The sequence below is a fragment of the Gymnogyps californianus genome, chromosome 1 (assembly GCF_018139145.2).
Source record: "Gymnogyps californianus isolate 813 chromosome 1, ASM1813914v2, whole genome shotgun sequence".
In the NCBI taxonomy this organism is placed as follows: domain Eukaryota; kingdom Metazoa; phylum Chordata; class Aves; order Accipitriformes; family Cathartidae; genus Gymnogyps; species Gymnogyps californianus.
The window spans coordinates 185,036,693-185,060,721 of record NC_059471.1 but is presented as its reverse complement, the minus strand read 5'-3'; the positions used below and the strand labels follow the sequence as shown (position 1 = coordinate 185,060,721).

Below are 24,029 nucleotides of genomic sequence, written 5' to 3'. Positions count from 1 at the left end.
GTACATTAGTATTATGTGTTTGCAGAGTCAGAGTTTTCACGAGGAAGAGCAACAGTTAGCACAAAAGCTAAGAGATTGTGCAGAGGACTTTGGCTCTCACTGCTGGAGTGGGCATGTTTTTTTTTTTTACAGGATTATGCTAGATTGTAAAGACACAAATTATAGAGGCTTCTCTTCTGATTAAGTAGCTTGTTGCTCCCTGATACCAAAAGAGCAGCTCAAATCATAAATCATTACTCAGTATGATTAACAATACTAGTATCTAGTCTATAGCATTTACTTACTTCCTGGGGAGAGAGAATGGGAACAGGCAGCAGTGAAAAGAGAAACTAAATGTTATACTAATATGCTATTCAAATGGTTGACTTTTAGGTTGCCTGAATACCATGGAGAAAAAAAAAAGGAAAACTTTCCTATGGAAGCATGTTTCTAATTCAAGACCTCAGCCATACTAACTTGCCACTTTGACACTGAACAGATTTTTTTAAATTTTTTTTAAAGAACTTAATTGGAGAGATAATTATTTTAGTTGATTAATATGCTGCATATCTCATCCATGGCATTTAATAGGCCTATCCCTTTGACAACTTATGAATCAATACATTCATCCCACAGTAATTTCTACAGTGGAGCTAAGCATCTATACAAGGTATTACCTTCACAGTAGGCATTGTCCTCTCGAAGGGCTCGGAAGCCGTCTCGGCAGCTGCAGACAGCTCTGTCATCTAGGTTTCGGCAGACAGAATGCTCCATACAGTTATGTCCTTCAGTGCAAAAGTCATGGCCTGTACAGAAACAAATATGATTGAGGGTTAAAAAGAATCCAGGGATTATAAAACATCCCTGTCAAAGATAGTCCAATCTTTTTCTCAGTTAGGTCAAAGAATATCTTTCTATTGTCCGTGAGCTATAGAAAAATAAATTGTACCAAGCATGAAACAGATGAAAGGAGTAGTAAAGGCCACAAGAACAGACTGTCTCTAGGTCTTCGATTCAATTTCAGGTTATGGCATTGATCTAAGGCAGCTGGATAGGAGGCTTGCTTAAATCCCCTTACTGTCTCCTTGTCATTGTTAAGTACTTTTACAGGACACTTCTTCATTATATATTTTTCTTCATTTTCTTTTTTTGTTTGTTTGTTTGAACATTTATAAAAGAGCTCAATAGCTTAGTCACTCAGTAGCTCGTTTACTAGTGGTATTTTTTTTTCCTAGCATTTTTTGTTCCCAGGTGTATTTATAAAATCATTCCACATTTAACCGAAAGTCTTTGATTAACATTGACTTGTTTTGCTTTTCTCTTCCCTTTATCTCTTCCTTGCAAGCTCCACTGACTGAATACTCTTCCCCGATTGCATCATCCTTTCCCTTTCAGAGAAATTTATTTTTAAAATCCCACCTTTTAGCCATCCCTATTTCCTGTTTTCCTATTTTTTCCCTTCCATTTTTCCTGAGTGTGACTGTTTTCCATTGCTCCTTAATTACAAATTTTTAAGATTCTGAAGTTCTTTTCCAGGCTGGAAGATTTAGATTGAATCTTTTAACTCAGTAGGTTTTCTTTAAATTCCTTCTGTTTGCTCTCATGAAATCTAATGCTGCTATGTTGCTGAACACCATTAAATCATCCTTTATTATAGTAAATTCAAGCTGGTTGTAGTAACTGACTTGAAGCTTCCACAATTTCCACATCTGTCTATAAAGGTGTGGAGCTTGTCTCCTCCATTGTTTTCTCAATTATTTCATTTGTTTAAAGTTTTCTTCTTTAACTGAAGCATTAGAATTGATCAAGCAGCAGTACTTCACTGTTGTTTTCCAATAACTATTTTCTTCTCTCAAAACCTCCCACAGGAGAACTGGGGAATGTGGGTCAGGCTCAGGGGACCGGGACTGGCGTAACAGCAACAGCTACAGAATGCAAGCCGGAATCAGGCTGCATGCAACACAGGCCTCTTACAAAACAACAAACAAGTATTTGTTAGCAGTAAAGATGATTATTTTTATCACTCCGCCTGGCTTCTGCTTCATATTTTGCTATGAAAGAGCTTTTACCCCTAACTTCACAGAAGCTACGTTAAATGAGCACTTCAAGCCGGACAATGGCATAGTCTGCTTGGAAGTCAGGTCAGAGAGGTGTTTTGCACTTGGGCAGCTCATGAACAGTGTGAAGCAACACAAACCAAGCAAAACAAGACAAGAGAAACAGAAGAGCCAGTAAAGGCAGAATGTTTTAGTACTGAGACCCAGTGACATGGTCATGATGCAAACATCACAGACCTATCATGATATGACAGGCTGATGTTTTTCTTTCTCTCTTTCTTCCTTGCTGTGGATTGTCTCCCTGTAACCTAGGGATACGCTTAGGTAATGTTACTTAATTATGATAATTCACCGTAGCTACCACAATGATGTTATCTAACATAGGACATTAAGAAGCAAAAAGCTCTACACTTTTACTAGCATTAGAGGGTCTTCAATACTCATTGATGACAGCAGGAGTGTGTGTGTCAAGAGCAACCTCTGGCCATGGCGACATCTACTCTTTGCCTTTTTGTTGTCTCCTCATTGAAGTCTGAGTTAATGACAAAGCAATAGTCTTACTTTTGGATTTCCTGGCCTGGATTGGTTTGTATCAGATTTTGGCATTAAATAACTAAGAACATACATGTCATCCAGAAAGGGTGAGGGCTTTTTTATTGATTTTCTTGTTATTCTTAAGATTCTCAATGCTTATGTATCAGCTGTATTAATAAACAAAATACTTGCTGCTGAATAATAGCGTACAGCAGCTTCTTATTTAAAGAATAAGCTCCATAGATCATGAGAGGCCAAGCTAGCATGCTTCAGGGAGGATTGAAAATGTTCAGAAAGCACTCATCCAACATATATTAAAATTTTCTAGCTATATCAGACACAAGAAACACAGAATTTTTTCTCTAAGCCCCTGAAGATTTTATAGAAAATTATCATTAAAAAAATCCTTTTTGATTGTGATAGACTTCAAGACCTATCAACTTCTCTTAAGTTCTTTTCTTCTACTTTCTTATCTCTCTGCTTGATGTCATTAATCATATCCTTCATGTTTGTGCTGAGTAGCATCGAAACAACTATAGCTGCACTCTTCACTGAAGTACACCTAAAATCAGCCCAAGAGTCTAACATCTTCTTTCATGCCAGGTATCAATTTATCTTATTTAGCTATAGAAGAAACAGATGTAGCCACTTGAAGATGCAATTGCTCATAGCTTTGAAGATACCGGTATTAGTCCAGATCAAAAGAGTGGGCTCGAGACACAGAGCACTTCCTGCACCTCTGTTCTTTGGTAAGGATCAGACTGGGTGTAACACACAAAGGTACGCAGCATACAAAAACATTCCCCAAAGCTTCTGCTTCTAGATGCAGACCACAACCCCAAACAGGTAAACAAGTTACTCCGGTCTTCGAACAACTGCATAGCACGAACAGTTCTCTGAAAGAGACATCTCAAAGCATCTCAGAAAGGTGCTGGTGAACATGGACATTTCCCCAATCTCATTTTGTTTGGACACTGGAGTGGGTGAAGGGTAGAAAACCACTAATTATGTATGTAATTTCTTTGACTTTTCATTTTTGGCTAGAATGAAACGTATAAACATGTTTCACAGAATTTAAACTATTAGACATTTTACAAACAATTTTCAGATGTCACAATGCAGATGTTATCTATTCAGCTTCCCAAGATCTACAGTGATTATCATGCATAGGAGTGTCCTATTCAAAAAGATCAGAAAAAAGTCTATATAATCTATAAGAATGGAAAATTACACTGAGCTTATATATATCCCGCTATTACCTTACCTTTACAGATTTTGCAGCAACTGTGAGATAAGGGGATCTGTTGAGATTCTGGGCAGTTCAAAGCTGTACAACTGTCTTTTGGAATACGCTGCATTTTGTGGTCCTGTTAAATTGAGGTAATTGATTAATATTGTGGGATAAGAAATAAAGATAAATGTAACTTTAGTGGAGTTTCAGCATTATAAAGTACAAACAAAAAACTGCCTATGCCAAACTCCAGGTACCCTCCAAAACCATTTGAAAGGACAAGGTAGCCCAATAAAAGCATCAGAAACTCCTCTATACTCAAACCTTTTCAAGCAAGCAAACGTGTGGCAACAGCTCTCGTTGTTCTCTTATCTTAGCTGTCAAGCGACTTGCCTCAGAAGTTTCTCTTAAAATTATGCCTGAAAGAGTAACAATTATTTCTCAAAAACTGAGGCAGCAGATTCCAGAATCAAGGCTCCTCATAATGAATACTCTAAAGCAGCTTGTTATTTATACAGCAAGTAAAATCAAACTTGAACATCTCTGATCTCAACGCTGTGGTAGTAACACGGAAGGAACCCGGCACTGATTCCCTATTAGGAAAGAGAGTTTCTCAGCTAAGTTTGGATCAGGCGTCTGGAAATGTCCAATGCCACAAGACGGTATCTGAATATCTTCAGGCACTTAGTGCAGGTCACACGCAATCATTGCAGTTTGACCACACGAAATGCCTGCCTTAGCAATCCAGCTACCGCAGATGTACCACCTTTAGGCTCCCTCGGGCCCTAATTAACGTGTCTTGCAGTGCTCTAGTCATGATAGGGCCAAGACAGAAAACAAGGCAAACAACAACATGTTCCTCAGAGGCATCTGCCTTAAAATCAGCAACCTGGTTAAAATATGAGCTCACTGAACTCAGGACCCTGTATTTCTGCATGCAAGAAAAGTGCCTAAAATCATGCATATGCCATTGCATGTATTATTGTTATGGGTCTAGCATTTAATTTTAAATCCTCTTTAAGCATGAAATATATAAAAATTACTGCTCAAACTTTACCTTATACAATCTTGACAGAGAAACCAACCCTAACCTGATAATACAGTAAAGCAAACCAGCCACAGATGTGTTGTACGCCAGGACAAGCAAAACCCAGCAATCCCACAAAATAAAGAAAAAAAACCCCTTTGATAGAAATAATATCAATTAGAGTAGTCTAGATTGCATTTAATCCTTTTACAAATTCTAATTTGGAAGAGAATTTTTCATTCACTTGCTCTATAATATTCCAACAAAGAAGTGCGTGCCTGTAGCAGGTACAACCGCAGCAGCCAAACAAAACAAAACAAAAAATGATGTTTAGAATTACATGCAGACAAAAAGAAGAAATTCCCTACATTGCCTTGATAACATCATTATAAGCCTTCAAGCATGAAATCAATACTTGTACCATTCCTATTAAGTCTCTCTTGAGCTGGAGTCATTAATTGTATCCTTTTATGAGAACTCTGGTAGTAACAAAACAGTGTCCACCTATGACCTTCTAACTGACCAACACAGTTTACAGTATGTGGATTTTCTGCTCTGAATTATCATTCACAAGGCTGTTCAGCAGAAACTGTATGTACTCCAGTCCTTGAAAAAGCAGCATTTGAATCAGCCAAAGTTGCTGCTCAGTATTTCTACCAGGACAGTCAGGCAGTCCACCAGCAAACAAGTATGATCAACAAAATACAGACTAGCACAGCCAACAGAGGCATTTTGTTCATACAGCATCGCACTTGCCAGCTGCAAGAAACACGCGGCAACATCACATAACTTTTGATGGTTGTTAATTATATCCATTGACTAATCACAGAATTCATGTACCAGGTGTGATGTTGAAAATACGACCTCACAGTCCTGAAAAGCATACAACTGAATCCAGAATTTTTTCTGGTCAGCTTCTCCTTTCCTTTCTCAAAAGGGTTTCAAAGCACCTACTCCAGGAATTAAGCTCACAAAAATCAACAACAGTACAACAATGGTCTCCAGTTCTACTTTGTAAAACATACTTCTTCACAACTGTAGGAAAATGGTTTGAGATTTCCAGAAACTGGTCCGATAGATAGCTGCAGCATGGCCAGCGGAGTTGCAAATGTGTGTTCAGGTTTTCAACTCCACCCCGCAGCATGCAGCTCTCTAACCAGAGAGAATTCCTCCCCATCCCCATCCCCCCCCCCACCCCGAGAGGCAACGCGGGACCCACTGCAGCACTTCGTGTAATTCTCAACTCGCAGCCGTCCCTGGGGTATATTTTGCCCTCAAAGTGCATTTGTGCCCTGAAGAGCAACTCTGTTCATGCAGCAGGACAAGACTGACTCAGCATCAGGCGTGTTCTGTTTAAAAATAAAACAACGACCCTACCCTATTTCCATCACTAGAAACACCAGACACCTGGTGTGCCAGCTCTTTTCCTTCTTTTTCATCTAGCTTTTCCTCTAAGAATTATCCTGAATTCCAAATTATGCCCCCATCACGTTCGTGCATCTCTCGTACCTGAGCACATAATTTTGAACAATAACATTGCACATGTGTCAATGGAAACATAAGGCAGTCCGCTGTTTTTTTATTACTGATGATGGAGACGATACCTAAGGGAGAAAGAATGCAGCTTGATTGTCAAGCTGCGTAATCAAAGCTTGTAGCTATGCAAAGTAAATTTATTTGCAAAATTTGATGTGGAACTCAGTAAGACAAAATAAACACAGGATTCCTTTTCTGTTGCCACTTCCTAAAGCAGACCTGTCTGTATTTCAACAGTCTCTTTTAGTAGGACTTTGATATTTCTAACATGCAAGAATTTTTTTTTCCATCAATAGTATTCTTACCTTGCACTCAAACAGAACACAGTCCCCTGAGCTTGAATACACAGTTTCTCTTTGTCCTTCAAAGTAGGTTCTGCCTTCAAATACGCACACCGCTTCAGGAGAAAATAAAAAAAAAAAAAACACCACAGTGATTTTGTAAAAAAGTGTTAGTACTCTGCTTATAGAACTGATATATTTTCTTAAAGATAACTGCATTTCAAAATGAAAAGATTGAATCAGCTGCAAGAATATTCTAAACCCACCTGTAGGACTCTGGGTATCGCAAGAAAAAAAAAATCAGAGGAAAAAAAAACACGAAAGAACCGGAAAAGCACACATAAGTAGAAGGTGAAGGATGTTGAAGCAATATGGAGTACAGATAGCTACTGAGAGGACAGAAGAGACGTGCCTCAGGTCACGCCAAGGGAGCTATGACTGCCTGCAACACAGCTCAGGGGCGAAAAGGAAAATGGAGCCGTGACAGCAGTGCAAGTGGCATTAATAGATAATCAGTTTCTTGAAGAGGAATGTTGCATGACGAAGGGTGATCACTGAAGCCACATATTTATTTGTTATCACAGCCCTTTGATGTTTCATCACCCCACACAGTTATTTAAACATTACGTATTTGTATCTTGAGTATCCCAGTTATTTACCATTACTGCTGAAGTATATTAGAGTATATGAATTTTATTGTACAGGAATTGACCTTCAGCGACTGCCTTTTTTTTTCGCCCCAATAGAACAGGATCAAGTCTCCAATGATCAAATGACAAAATGACCCCCCTAGGATCAGTGTTTGTTATACCACGACCTGGCCTGGTGCCACTCCTGTGCCCTGGCAGTACTGGGTTTTACAGCAGCATGCTGACACAGCTCATACTGGATTGCTCACTAAAGTTCCTATTCAGTATTTAAGGGTTACATAAAATACCTTCACAGCAAACTGTCTCACTTTTTTTTTTTTTTAATGGGTCCATTACTGCAATTACATTATGCAAAGTATAAAGGCTAAGTAATGTAACTGCCAGGTATAGAAAATCAGATGTCTGTCTGTTGCTTAGGACACAGTCAAGGCTCATCAAGTAAGCATAATCATAAAATAACAGGAGTAGGTTACCACTTTCAAGTTCTAGATTACATGTTAGAGGTCTAATTTGCTAATCATTGATTTGGAGATGTAAATCAATTATACTACAACTCATTCACAGAGAGATTTATCTATTCTGTTTAAATAGACTACTATTTGTAGACAATTTTAAAATACCTAGAAGTACAAGAGTTTTTATTGCATGACTTATATTAATTACCATTACTGCTGGTATTTTCAGTTCTCCTTTACTTTTTTTTTTTAACTTGCAGGTCCTTGATTTTACAAATTTATTACTTTGTCGGCATGTAAAAAGTCAGCTCTTGGAACTGATGTTGAAAAAGACGTGATGGGCATAGTGAAAAAAAAGTTTTTTTCAAATTCCAAAATATGAGTTATAATATCTTATAAAATACAAAGTATCTTGTGTGATATAAGCCTGCACAGCACTTTCAAGAAGTAATATCACAGGACGTTGCAACACTCCAAATCCCATGAACGGCAGAGTTTGCAGTCAGACTTAATAAAGAAAGTACAGAAAAAAGCCACAGGAGAGAGTCCAGGGGAGAGTCCTAGGGCTAAAAGAAGGAGAAAGTTTGTAAAACATCCACAAAGAAAGGTCACGAAGAGTCAAAAAAGCTCAATACAGTGCCTCTTTCCTCTCCCAGAAAACAAGCTCTTCTAGAAGGAAGTATGTGAAAAAAAATCTATATAAATCTTTACTGGGGACTAGCAGATCTTGAATCCAGACAGGACAAGGCAATCATCCAGTCATATATATCACCTCCTATGTATTACAGGCCATGACACTAAACTAAAATACTCATATATTAAGCCCTTTCCCTTGCCCCATACATTTCAAGCTTCTAAGAACAACTACATATGACAGGAAAAAAAGAAGTATAGCAATGCCTGAGGACCACACAATGGCAATGGACCAATAACTTAACACATCCTTATGTTTCCAACAGGCAGACTATGCCTGTTCACAGGAAAGGCAAAAGACATCAAAATCACTGTCATTCTGTCTTGGAAGAAAACACTGTCCTGAAGCCAAAACACTCGCAACATATGAATAAGATCACCCAGGAATCTTGGGGAAAAAAAAAAAACAAAAACAAAAACATACTACTTCAAAGCGTAGTCCACTGAATCCAGTCTCCTTATCAATGGCGACAAACCTCTGATTCTTCAGAGAAACTTATAAAATAATGTACACAGAAAAACCATCAAAAGAACACATCCAGCCTAGTGTGAAATCATGAAGTTATTTCTTGACTCCACCAACAGCCTTCGGAAGTCTTGGCATATGAAATCATCGTAATGCAGTGATGCAGTATTGCACACACTTGCTTTTAGCAAGAAAATCAACTCTTCTCCATAAAGCCTTGGAAAAAAGAAAAACTTACAAATTTTGGGACTGTGAGAGATGGCTCTGCCCAGACAGCCCTTGCCCCTTTCCCATGTGTCTTCGTAGATTTGAAGATTGTTTCTCAAAGGCTAGAAAGTGGCAGCAGAGTGCACGTTTCAGATTGCTTGTGTGGGTCCCAGAAATTTCAAGCAGTGCTCACATCCCCACCTCCACAACCACAACACTTGGCCATCATGCAGCTAAGAAAATTACATCTCATTCATTGAATACCCCTAAATAAACATTTCCAACTACTGGATTTTGCTGTGGCTTTGTCAGCAAGGTTATAAAGCCCCCAGGTATCAGGGACCTGCCTATACAGAGTGACCAAACTATGTTTAAGAAAGGAGAGAAAACCCAACAAATAATAAATGCCCAATCGAAAAACTAAATTGAAAACCTGTTAACCTGAACAATCTGAACACAAGCCCAAGACTGTCTTCTTAGGGACTGCTGCTCTCACTGACTACATTCAAAAGGGACATTTCTTCTCAAGATCATAAAAATCAACAATACCTGGATTATTTCTTTCCTACTAGTGTTCTCTAAAACATGAAGGATTCCACCATATTTGGGCAATTTCTTCCATTAAAAAGCAGCAAGAACTAAGGTACACTCTGAAGCTCTAATTCAGAGCACTATCACTTGGGTTTTCTCTTCTCACCTATGCTAAGCTAGCCAAATGAGCTTACAAAAACCACACAGGTGCTTCATCGACACCAGTACCACTGGCCCTGTGTTTATTTAACAAGGTAGATACCAGTGGGTTTAGTGATGGTCTAAGTTTGCCAGTGCACACTGTCTTTTCTTCTCCAATACTCCATAAATGCCTTTGTCTCTTCCCTGTTCTCTTGCCAGCCCGCTCTTCTTCCGCTGCCCACAGAGGAGGCACCCTGCCAGACAGCAAAGGGCAGATTTTCATCAAGCTACCTGAAGGCTTCTAAAAACCTTACTCTAAGGTTGTCTGCTTAGGTGAGCATTGAGCACACTTGGAAAGACTTCTAGAAAGACAAAGCTACTAACTTTATTCTGCCCCACTTTCCTCCTAAGACAGCAGGACCCATGTCCCAGGCAGTGTGGAACAGAACGTTTCGCCTGCCTCCTGACAGCAACTGTCACAGCCAGTACACATCCCGTGATGGCAGTGTTTCATGTCTTTATTTTCCTTCAGAAATAAAGATATTTCAACAACATGAACATCTGGACTAGAACTGTGTAATTGGAAAGTCCGGTGGAGATTTAATTTCTGCTTGGCTAGATGCTTCCCAGGGTACTGTGATTAGTTTGTGATTGGTATCTCTCTGGGGAAACATATCATCTTTCATCTTCCTAAGTCCTTTCATTCGACAGACTGAGTCACAGTCAAGAAATTACCTGATGATTAGTTGTTCCAGAACTTAATAGTTACTGCCTATGTAGGATTTCACCTACAGCTGAATTACATCAACCATCTCGTCTTGCCATTAAATTTCCACATCCCCCCAGTACCTAAAACAATATATATTATTCAAAGCATGGTTTTTCTAAGAAGATGAAACAGGAAGATGAAACTTCCTTCTACTAGGAAGTTTGATTACTCTTGATATATTTGTATACAGAAGGTGATCAAATATTACAATGATATTACAGGGTCTAAAAAATTATTAGCAAGGTCTGCTTATATCCCCACTACTAATTTACACAGGTGTAGTGATAATACAACTATTCCCTGTAGTACCATTTAACACGTTGTGATAACATGGCATCATCTCCATATTCACCCAGCGAAAGGAATCTTTCAGGAGCCCACTGGCTGTTGTGTTCGCTCAGTGAATTATCAACAGTTTGTCAAACCATCACTTCTCTTTCACAACCCTTTCTTCTTCCCACTGGCCTCCAAATGGCACTTTCCTTTTGCATTTCTTAAAACGTCCACGCAAAATCCATGATCCAGCTAACTCTCGCCTTCTGTTCACGGAGTTCACAGGATGTCATTTAGTACATTTTCTCACTTCTGTATTTACCACCTTTGCTGTCTAGATTGTGTATGCCGTCCTCTGAGAAATGTATGTACACTTGCCTGTGATATCTAAGCTGATTTTGATTCAGACTTATCACCAAGGGAAAGCAGAAAATTTAGGACATTGGTGAACTCCTCAAACTACTTTATTTTCTTGTATTCATAGTTGCCCTATGAGTGGCAGATGTGACTTGAAGTTTTGTGAAATTTGTCAGCAATTATGGATATACAATTTAAATCTGGTAATTAAGTCTGTCGCTGCATTCTTTGTTTACATATGCTGGTTTGTAGGGGGGAGAAAAAAAAAAACACCAAAAATTAGCATACACCCCCCCCCCCCATCTCGTTCATTTAATTTTCCAACTTCCTCCTTGGAATCTCCTTGATTACATTTTCCACTGTTCAGAGATCAAGGCTTAGGCATTGTGTAAGTCCCATTAATCCTACTTTGCAAGCTTACATAGTGCAAAACCTCTGTGTGGCTTTATCCTTAGAAATACACACAGAGATAATGGTCACCTTTCATGAATTTCTCTCTCTCGACTGCCACACCATTACTAGGCATTGCTCTCATCCCTTTCTCATTTATCTTTGCAGGGACTCGGGCATTATTTCTTCTTTGCTCGTTTTCTGGAGAGCACAAGTTCTTCTGTTACTGCAGTCAGTGAGACTGGAGACTTGCTTCATTTCATGCCGTCTCCCTCGACAATTCAAAATTATTCCAGATTTCAAGCTGGAAAATATATTGTTAATTTTTCCAGTCAATCACTGCTGAAAAGCTGCATATATGTGCTTCTGCTTTCTCAGCTGAAAAAAGAAAATCCCATTTGAAATTTCCTAATGATAAGGAATCAATTACTATTTGTATCTTATTTCTTGTTAGCCAGAAATGCTAAATGTCTCTATTACACTGAAAACACGAAGTTGTTGTTCTACAGTACTTCTAGGATCGTTTAAGAGCATCTGCAGTGTGAGCCACCTCCAACAACACTAACGGGCTGCTTAGTCACATTGGCAAGGAGTCAATCTAAAATTATAAATACTTTCACCTACCTCTCATGTTTCCTATATTTCCATCAACTACTATGGAGCAATGACATAATTCATCTATCCCATGTGCTCTTGCTGGGAAGTCTTCTGTAGAATTCATCTGAGCCCTAGAATGAGGGCTCCTTGAGGCATCCTTAAAGACTAAAAAAGCAACCTGAACACTGAAAAAGCATATCAAAATGTGACTAAAAACTCTGCTGATAGCCGTTCAGCTGAGGCAAATAGACCTGACAGATGAAGTAAAACTTTTAAAGTAGGCTGCCGGACAGGGAGTCTGGGAAAGAGCTTGCAACTAATCAAAGCCAATAGACATCACATTGCACAAAGGAAGCTGTCTCCAGCTAAGCAAAGATCCAATCTGGACAATGTGTTTGATGTCAGCTTCTCTTAAAAATGGTATTATTGCTACCCACACTGCAACTTTAGCTTCGTCAAATATGGCAGCCAAAATATTTCTACTGACAGATATGCACAACTTTGGCTTTAGAGCAATGGACCATATTCTGCTTGTCAAACAGAACTGGAATATTTTGGACTCTAAACATAGGGTTTTGAAAACTTGGGCATGACTAATGCGATCAAAATGCCCATCCATTTTATGCCGAATTAACTATGTTGGCCATCGGATACTCAAACAACTTTCGCAGCAAAATGTCAAATAATAAAATCAAATGCCAAGACAAAAGCCTTAGAGAGTGTCAAGAGAAGAAAAGCAATCAAGGTTAATATAAATTATATGACCACTGTTGAACAATTATATTAAAAGTTTATAAATAGCACAACAGTCTGGAAGACCAAAAGAACTCCAATGCAAACATTACATGCCCACTTAATCCTCATGAAAGTGGGATTAGACATTATCTGATGGACTCCTTATGTAAGCTATTCACAATAGTAGTGACATAGTTGTATCTTAGTAAAGGTGCAAATAAATATTTTATCAAATGCTGACAGCTACTAATGACAGGGAAATTTCTGCTTCAGTTCCACCTCCTCTCAGCTGGACTGCTGGGCTAACTGTAAAAGGTGCTTTTCTGAAAACTTTGTTAAGAGAAAAATGGTGCAGTGTAGAAAAATAAACAGACACCTCCCTAAAATACCTTATACTTCATGACATGCTTAAATTTGCACACACACCCGTCAGAAAGCCTCAAGTCACAGGGATCCATATGCAAGATGAAATCCGATTAACTGATTAGGACTGAGTGTTGGGAATTCCTGAAAGTAATGAAGAACTGCTAAAGACCTGCACACTTTTGAGTCATGATTTTAAATCTATGAGAGGTAAACAGTTATCACCCATCAGCATTAATTTACTATCTAAAAAGCAGGTTGCATTTTCCATTGCCATGTCATAAGTCAAGACCACCCATGGACATGACAAGGGAGAGACACCTACTCCTGCAACAGCCCTTACATAGGGTAACTGTTACTCTGCTCCACAGAGACTTCAAATAGGGTGGGGGGAAGAAATAAAGCATTTTGGGATACTACCCGTATTTTTGCCCAGATTTGCCATGAAAAAATAGTGTGCACCAATTATGCATAACTTTCAAAGACACATTTTTGCACATGACTAGTGAGATGGTTGCTTTCTGCAGCTTTGTGGACACAGATCATGTGAGCGTATTCAGTAAAAGGCAAGTACTTCCGAATGGCAGCACCTTCAGAGATTTTGACAGTGTTTCATTTGACAGCGTTAAAAAACATCCTATGCAAACAGCAAAACTACTCAGTTCACCACAAAATAGTAAATCTGGTATTTATTTGGGTGAAAATAACTTGGAAGCAACATTGCCATGCTCCCAAGCCACAGAGGTTCCAAACAGTTTCTGCTCCAAAAATTGGCCATGTTATTTAAGCACCCACAGAATACACCCGTATCTGAGTGACTATCAGGGACCTGCTGATGCTCCCAATTCTCTACCAGACTCTCCTTGGCCCAGAACAATTTCCACAGACACTTTAGCTAGAAATTCTGCACCGTGACTTTGCTGCACGAGCCTCCATGGCGAAGGCACGACTTCTTGTGACCTGGCATCATGTAGCTCCATTTTACTGTATTTACTTTCCTCCCAAATCCAAGTGCTTTCACTTCCCCTACAAATGGCAGCCGCTTGTTAACTTGGATAATCATGCATAACAGTAGTAATCATGCATGCCTTATTTGCATTATGGCACAGGCCAGTCTAATGTGTTTAGATGTTCCCAGGAGTGGATTAGTGCACAGATGGAGCACCACATCTATTGCTGCTGTTAGATCTCAGTTCTTTCAAAGCACCTGCACCTAGGTCCATACAGGAATTGAGCAGGGTTTCACACTCTCAACTCTTCCTCCACCCATTTTTGCTCCTGCATAAGGAATCTGCCCATCCTCCCATCCCTCTTCTGAGACCCATCATCTTCCTCCCTCACTTCAGCCGGAATGACAGGATTAGTTGGCATAATCACAAACACTCCAGAGAACTCTACTTAATGTTCTTAAGCTAAGTCCTTAGCATTAGTTCAGCAAAAGGTTTTTAACACAGACAGCAAGGAAAACACATTTTTGGAAACCTTGATTAAAGTCAGTTATGCAAATTGGCTTTCCAAATGTGTTATATACTCACTCTCAATGTTCATTATCAAATAGCATTTAATCAAAAACTAATCTAAAAAAAATCAGGTGCTACCAATAGAGTTGGAAAGTTTCAAAAGACAACTTTAAATAGAAAACTATGTACACCTAACATCACGCCCCTGTTTCTCAAGGCTGCCAGAAGTTACTATTATCCATTGTGCATTCCCAAACAATACAATACTTCATGTCTAAAGTCAGTTCAGGATTTGAAATAATTAAAAATGTAAAAGTAGCTGGAGCAGATGTTCACAGATTCTGCTTTGTCATAGCTAATTTCTCCAGAGTACATCTGTTGATGCTCCAACCCAGTCAGAGAAAAACAGTAAGCTGGAGTTCATAGCAACTGCTAATGGGACTATTCCTTTTTTGTTTGGGAACTACATCAATGAGGGAAAGCCTTAGAGTCACTGATAATACAAAAAAAAATCATATATCTATGTTAACACTCCTATTGTCTTCAGGGGGACCTTTCCAGACATTAGGCTCAGATTTCGCAACCTTGTGCAACCAGGTGTGTTTGTCTATATGGGACTGTAGTGTATGCCAGTCTCTAGGAGAGCTGCAATACTTTCATCTTACTGATATGTCAGCCAACTCACTTTTTTTCCTTTTCCTTTGTCTACCACTGCCTTTGTATGGAAACCAAGAATCAGAAAGCACAGTTAAAAAAAAGATTTCATTTTCACTTATTGTCTATTCGCAACAAACCTGCATAAGGCAAAGTACAATTCTGCAATTTCAGTGGCACAGAAAAGAAATAGGTACATCTTTAAATGTAATTCATTTCATTACCAAGAATCTCAGAAATGACTGGAATGGGTTAAATAGCATTAAGACAAAATGCTTAATGAATTTTATGAAACCTGTTCTCAGTGGTTTTCTTTTTTTTCAAGCTCTTGAAAACCTGAGAGAAAAACAGCAGTTTGCATTGACAAATTCTTGAATTGTTTTCAATGTATTATTAGCAAAGACCTTGTTTTCGTTAGCTGCAAAGATGTAGTATAGATATTTAGTAGAATTATAAAGGAACAGGGGACTTATGATGATCAGACTTGACAGATAAGAAATTTGGAGTGCTGTCCTGGCAAGAACAAGTACTATCTTTCCTGTTCCTGTGGAACAATCTAGTTTTGTTAGAGGGAACTTTATTGGAACTGAGAAAATGAATCTACCTGTGATCACATCACCTCAACACATGGGGAATACTTCAGTATTTCCACGATAAATGTGAGGAGCAAATAACCATAATGCTAGAAATGTGCTTTGAAGACGTAAGATAACTTTATTATCATACTGAATTATATTGAAAAGTCAAATTAGCTTCTCCTTCCCCCTCCCTCTAAATTCTGTTGTTCTAAGAGCTAAAACAATGGGAATAAATATCTTGAGAGAAAGAAAAAAGAAAGATTTTGCCCTCAAATCTTGAATAAGTATCAGTAACTCAGTATGTGCATATCCTGCAGGACACAATCCTGACTATGAAAACAAGGCATAGCCCACAGAGCCAACAGCTCCAGGTCAGAGCTCATGAACCTCTAGCCAGAAGTACAAACACACCCCTGAGAGGGAAGCCTGACAGGACAATGACTCATTTATTTTATTTCTTTTACTCTCCCCACGTCTTTGTCTCTATATCCAGTGTCTTATCTCTTCTCTTACACTTAAATTGTCAAATCCTGCAGAACGGAGGACTGTCTTTTGTGTGTACAGTAACTGGACTGATGGCTCTTCATAACAGCAGGGTTTTAAAGGTACCTTAATAGAAATAATTAATAGCAGTAACAAGGACAGCTACTTCAATAAATTTGCTCACTGCATCTGCCTACTTCCAAGTCAACCATGGTCTGCTAAGAACTGCACTCTAAAAGGCAGCATCCAGTTTGTTTTCAAATATGACCTTCAAGCTTTTGGTGGGGGAAAAAATGCGAAGGGCTGTCATTCTCCAAGGGAGAGTGTTTCTTCTGTTCCACAAAATATTTTATTTCAACAACCACCTCAGGATTTTATTTAACAGACCCTAGTGTCTGTCCACATATGTTTAGAAGAGGTTAGAATTCAAAACATGGAATTTTATTGGAAAGAACAAAGGACAGGGCTCTTGCTGTCCATTATCCATTGTCAGCACGAAAGAAGAACGACTGGGACTTGCTTTAAACAGTGCTGGTAAATAGCCTCCTAGATGATGAAAGACTGTTGCAAGGTACATACAGACTAGTTTTCAGAATACAGCAGAAGCCGAGGTGAGGATTTTTAATCTGTTTGCCCACACTGTAAGAATCAACCTGTTAATTCCATTGAGTTTTCACAGGAGTCAAGATGTCACACTGGGAACAGGAGCAAAGGTGCAAATGTGTGAATCAAGATGGTTGAATTGATGCGTGAAAATGAGGATGCGATTCCTTTATTTATTTATATGTCTATTTTAATTTTCTATTTTTTAAAATGTATTCACTTATTCTCACATTTCTTCATAGCAAATCTGCAATAAAATACTGCAAAATTAGTAAAATGAAAAATTTGTGGTTAGGTGCTTAAACCATACTACCAACTCTATACATCCAAAGCCACAGAAGACCATGGACAAGACTTAAGCATTCTGAAGTCATCTTCTACTACTATTAAGAAGCCTGTCTGAGAACTTCACAACAACCATATGCAAGATTGTTATCTCTTCTATGCTATACTCAGATTTGATTTCTCATTTAGGTGCCTTAAGGATCTAACAAAGCTTCTGGATATGGCATGATGGAAACATCTATAAAACAAACTCCCTCTTCACAAGCCTGTAAAATGTGCCTAGAGAGGATGCTGCATTTTGGTGAATATGAATATAACCTGAAGAAACATCTTAAGGAAATAATACCCGAATTTACATCTCTGTCAAAGTAATAATGATATAGCCAGAATCATTCCAGTTCATCTTCCCTACCTTCAAAGTATTTGAAGCACTCCCTCACTAGAAATAATAGGTATGTGCCTATTTTCCAAGTGAGTTAAGCATATTTTCTTGCTTTCCTTTCAGGATAGCAAAAAAAAAAAAAAAAAAAAAAAAAAAAAAAATCTGATGATTGAAACCAGGCATTTTCTGCCCCAATTTATTACATCAAACAAAGATGTCACTGTAGTAACATTCTAACACTACTATATATAAGTATATACTGGCCATCAAAAATAAGCACGGTAAAAAAGCTCTTCTTCACCATAATAGCTTATGACAATGCAAACAAACCTAATAATATCTTCAAATTTCATTCACCTGTTGGGGAAAAAAATCTAAATGTTAAGTAATTTGAAGGGATTTTAACCAAATGTCATCAATTATAAATAAAATGAAATCTGGGAAATCAGTCAAAATTATACTTGAAAAAATTCACATAAACCTTTTCCAAGAGCAACTAGGGGAGTATCAGAATTTTCATTTCCATGCAGAAAGTTACAGAAATCATTTCAACAAGTAGTAGGAAAAAAATACTAGTCAGCTACTCTGCACAGGAAGGTTTAGGATGGTGAACTACCCTCCCAAACAAACAGCCAGAGCTTTCTTCTTAGTGGAAACTGGTACCAAATAAACCCCCCCAAAAAAGGCAAAAATTAGTAAAAACACTCTCTATATTGGCAAAGATGCAGAACAGTGATACAAAAACATGAGAATCACTGTAGATACAGTGCTGTGCCCAGTACAGCGAAGAAAGCAAATAGCAGAAACTCTTCAAATAAAGACGACTGCAATGACTGTTTTGAAAGGAACAGATGAGGAAAGTATGAGAAAGGACTGTCATACCATATCTGCTGAGATTTCAATTTTAAAGTTGTGTCTCACGTGGGACAAAGTGGCCATTATTTGAAGCCGAATATATTTTATGAGCAGACAGATGTAGCAACAGTGATCAATAACAGCCTGGAGGTCTATACATCACACTTCAGGTATCTGCAAGTGATGTCTAAGAGAAGTAAACCAAGCAGTAGAAGACTTTATTCACTACATGTGTCCACTGAAAAATTTTCAAACTTCTGCAGTCCAAAAGATTGAAAGCCACTGGTTTAAATCATTATCTTTACAAAAAGACAAATAAAGGATAACAGTATACATCATTTTATATTAATCTCACTGAATCAACTTCACTCATATTTTACCATCCCTTCCTTACACTGCCAGGGAAATAAGATCACGTTATTGACTGTTTTGTGGTGGGGGTTTTTTTCAGTATTTTATTTATTGAGTTTCAGCCTTCACTACCTTCCAATTTTTTTGATTTCACATGACATAGGCACTGTCAGAAAACTGTACGTGTGCCTTCTTTTACACTCCTAGCAGTGTCTCCCCTAGGCCAACTTTCCACCCGGATGACCTTTGTCAATGTGGCAATCCTGTTATGAATAAGAGTATGTCAGGTGCAAACTGGTTCTTGCAAAACTGTACAGGTCTCAACAAGCCATGAATCTCTTGTTTGGTTGGCTGAGTTTTGATATTTTGCTCTATTCAGCTCCATGAAGTGCTCTCTGCCTCCAACTTGTTACTTTTCTGTGACCTTGTCCAAAACCTGCCATTTTGGTGGTTTTAGCTAAAGCCAAATTCCGCTCTTTTCAGAACACATGCCCATTAAAGATCATTGTTACAGGTACTACAGAAATGTGCAAAATCTGCAGAGGAAAAGCTCCAGGCAGAAACCAGAACATCAGCTACAAGCTGCTGATTTGGCAATGTGCTCCTGGATATGGGACCAACAACCCCCACCCCCCCAAACAAACAAACAAACAAACCCAAACAAAACCAACCAAACAAAAAAAACAACCAACCAAACAACCAAAAAACCCCACAATCCAATGATGCAGGTGCAGAGTGACATTCGCACATTAGTGGTGAGAACAAACATTGAAATCAACGCATAGCCACATGAACACCCACATATCCTAGGTGATTTTTGTAATTATAAATAGAACAGATTCTTTTAATTATTATTATTTCATTACCATCTGACTAAGCAAATTCTGGAGAAATCAGCATTACTAAAGTCAGGGTAGTTACTTATTAGAGACTGGAACACTGCCAATCTGTCCACTCCCAGCTGTCTGAAAGCCAAAATATTCAGATCTAACATACATTAATGTTTTATTTGCACTGCAAATAAAATAATAATACATTGCAGGTATTTTACATTTTGTGAACTCCCTGGTAAGAACATAATGAAAAAGGAATGGAAAAGAACAGGTTCTTTTCCCAGACAGCATCGACAAAATAGGTTATAAGAAGAGCAGGGGAGAGCAGAGCACGGCCTACAGCAAAATTTCCCATGTAAATATTTTTAATTCTCCATCGATAAAATTACCAATATTATGTTTCCAATTTCTTCTTTAGTGCACATTATTATACACACAGTGTAATGTATTTTAATGAGTAAGGATTTTCTTAAAGATACTTTATTTTATAATTCATTCCTCAGGCATACAGTAAGACTAAACCTGGATGACTTCACCATTAACTGGAATTCTCCTCATATACTGATACATTGCCTCCAGATCTAGAGTCTTCCAGTGGACTTCCATAATGCATGGGGTCCAGAATAGCTAAAAAGCCACTCGCCTAGGAAGGAGCTGCACTCTGATGCATGAAAAATCTGACTGAGGCACAGTGCACCGACTTTCTCAATCCTCCTCTGCTAACGCAGAACAATGAAATTCAAAGGACATAGGGGAGGAGGAAAGGAAACATAGGAGCAAAATATTTTGAGAAGTCCAATTACTGTAAGCTGTATTTTAATTTACACAGAACAACAGACATACAAGGAGTGAGTTTCCTGCTCAGAAGGGAACTGCGAGTGAAAAGACTCAGCGTTTCCCTTCTGATGGAGGTATACTGCTCAGTTTACAAAGAACAAAGGTCATCGGACACTACAGGCTCTGCACCAAAAAGCCCCCAACAATTCTGCCATTGGATATATAACAGACATAAACCAAATGTATTGCTATGGTATAAGAGGAGTTTGAAAATTTCTATAGCTTTATCATGGAAAATATAGCAGAGACTGAGCAGCTAGGATCAAGGGTGAGATTGGCCCTGCCTACCAAAGCCAAGGGGAGTCTTTCCAGCGTCTTCAGCTGGCTTTGAGTTCAGCACAGGAAAGGCCCCAAAACGTTCTTAGTGTGTCTCAGTGCTCAGCTTCCTGAGATGTTATACTTCCTGGAGAAGAGAAGGCTCTGAGGAGATCTTCCCAATGTGTGCAAACGCCTGATGGAAGGGAATGAAGAACAGGGAGTCAGACTGTTCTCAGTGGTGCCCAGTGACAGGACAAGATGCAATGGGCACGAATTAAAACACATGAAAATCCATTTGGACACAAGAAAGCACTTTTTTACTGTGAGGGTGACCGAGCACTGGCACAGGTTGCCCAGAGAGGTTGTGGAGTCTCCATCTGTGTAGATATTCAAAAGCTGTCTGGACACAGTCCTGGGCAACCTGCTCTAGGCGGCCCTGCTTGAGTCGGAGGGTTGGACCAGATGACCTCCAGAGGTCCCTTCCAACCTCAACCATTCTGTGAGACTCTGAGATTGTAGGAGCTATGCTGGATTCACAAATGATACATGCATCAATTATGCTTTTCCACTACAGCTTTGTAAATCTGAAATAGCTCCACTGATTTTATTGACCTACATGAGTTCAAGGATACATTTTTTTCCCTTCAAAAATATTTCTTTAGAAAAATTATTTGTGTCCTATTTCTAAATGAATATAAATACTGCCTTTCTTTTGAAGACACAGAGTTGCTGAAGTAATAAAATGGTATAAACGGGCAGTAAAGTACAGTGTAATTCATCTCAGTGGTACAAGTGTGTATATAATGCTTTTTATCTGTCATTACAATGAGATACTATCATTGTATGTGATTCAAAAGCCTGAGAAATAAGGTGGATGTGAATCATTTCAGCATAGAAAATTCAGAAAGCAGAGGCTGAACGGACACTGTTCTGCTAAATGCTAAATAACATTCAGAAGTTCTGCATGCTGACTACAGGAGGTTGTAATAAATAACATGGCTTTAGGAAATAATCCAGTGCTGGCTATATTCCAGATATCTTTTAGTACTATTCTGAAGTAGGCTAATTTATCTGATTTTTCATGTTAAAAAAAAAATCTCAAAATAACAGAATTTATGCTCTGTTTGCACTTGTATCTTTAAAAAGCCACATATAAATATTTATAACCAAAAAGCAACTAATCTTTTGCATTAGCCAGAATGTTGCTTCTCCTTTATATTCCAAAGTGTGCATTTTTTAAAAAAGCTATGATAAATGACTAATCATTGCTTCACTGCTAAAAACTGCCTCTTCTTCCTCCAGTCCTGATGCCTGCTCTGTCGCCCTGAGCCTGCTGGCTGCCCTGCAGCCCTCAGACCCATGCCGTGTCCACCCCGGCCTGCTGGAGCTGCTCTTCGGTTTCCAGAAGACTGCCCCTTCTTCTGACTTACTGCAAGGATAAGATGGCCTGTTCAGTCAGCGCTCACTAATCCTGTCGTTTAATCATTTCTTTGAGCTGCAGTCTCTTCTCTGTGCCACACTGAATGCAGGAGAAGCTCCTCTGGCACTTGGGCAAACAAGGCAGGGGCTGGCGTGCCACCTTGCCACTGATGGACGTCACCTAAGGCAAGACGGTGCCACTCCTTCAGCCCGGAAAAGAGGTGGCAATTTTGTGAAAAGATGAAACTTAGTGAGCAGCACAGGCTTAAGTCCATAATGCTTCAATCAACCTGGATAAATGATGAATTTCAGAGGAAGTTTAATCAATATTCCCTAAGTTTCTAGAAAAAATTCTGCATTCTTGCTGATGGTCAATTGCTGTGCAAACAAGAAGCAGACGGGCTTTTACAGCTCCTTCTCTCTGCGTGAGTAGGCTACAAGTACTGGAGCCTGCAGAAGAGCGTGCAGCTTTGGGGGAAAAATCAGTGCATCAGGAAGAGCAAGAGGGGAAATCCCCTTAATTTTAATTATAAAATTAAAAGTTTCTGTAAGCTAGCAAGACAGATCACTGCATCAGAAACCCATGCATGTTATAAGAGCTACCATGTCCATATTTGTGTTTTAATTATTTTGTTCAAAAATCCTGTCTGAGTTATATAACCCCTTTACACACTCTCTCTCCATGCCTGCTAGCAACAGAAGTGTGAGCTGATCCAGTACAGCCCTATGCTTCTCACATATGCTTTAAAATACTTGTGTTAAGAGTGTGGATTTGGCTACAATGCACCAGAAAACCATCAAATGTCCTGTTTCAGAAAAAAAACAAGTGCATGGAAAAATCACAGCCTGCAGATTTGAACATAATGGCTCAGACTTTAACCTCTACTGAAATCTGTTGGGATAGATTTAAATAGTTTTGGGATTAGGTCTATAAATATCTGCAGTGTCACTGGGAGGAGGACAGTGATGAGAAGAGAGCAATTTCTTCCTGGAGATCAGTCTTTGGTGATGGGAATTATTACTGCACCAGATACCGGTACAAATATCACTTCTGGCCTTAAAAAAATGAAAATCAGCTAGTTTGTTAAAAATACACTGGCTCCATTTAAAAAAAAAAATACATATATCACATAGCTAATGGAAGTGATACCTTAGTGTTAATACACCGACTAATAAAAACGTTACCATAAAAAGATTTGCTGACCAAGTACCAATTGTCTCAGCTACTAAGACATTGGCAGTCCTTCCACAATTCACTTAAAATAAATGAACTCGTCCTTGTACTTCTTAAGTCAAGTCCGTGGTCTAAAGCAATATTTTATAGGGTATCAGTGCCTATCACCACACAATGCATTTGCCTCTGCAGAGGAGAAAAGAATTTAATGATCTCTTGCACATACTTTCTCAGATAGGTTTAAAATTGCATTGGGAATAGAAAAGAAAGTAGTCTCTGCTTTCCAGCTCCAAACAATTCTCCACAGGAAGCTCCCACTGACCTAAGATGTATGCTCTGGTAGCTGGACTGAATTTTGCGTTGAATAGCTTGTCTGCAGCTGAAACATATATCCAACGCACTGGCCAATTTATGTGCCCTGGAAGATCGTTGCTTCTTTTAGCCCATTATGGCTAATAGAAAATACCATGATAATTTGCATGCATTACCATTCCTTATGCTACCAGCATCGACCTTCACACAAGAAAAAACAGAACAAGTTGTCTGAATGTCCTCAAACAAAGGTACGGAGTTAGGGGAGAAGGT

General features: G+C 38.8%; 1 protein-coding gene across 1 annotated transcript in view; it reads right to left on the bottom strand.

Annotated features, from left to right (window-relative positions):
* Positions 1–24,029, bottom strand: part of NELL2 (neural EGFL like 2) — a 159,409-nt gene that overhangs the window by 84,549 nt on the left and 50,831 nt on the right. The window contains exons 10-12 of the mRNA XM_050908420.1: positions 6,670–6,761; positions 3,835–3,937; positions 657–785 (exon numbers count right to left, since the gene is read on the bottom strand). Of these exons, the coding sequence (XP_050764377.1) occupies positions 657–785; positions 3,835–3,937; positions 6,670–6,761 (324 nt within the window). The remainder of the gene's footprint in view (positions 1–656; positions 786–3,834; positions 3,938–6,669; positions 6,762–24,029) is intronic.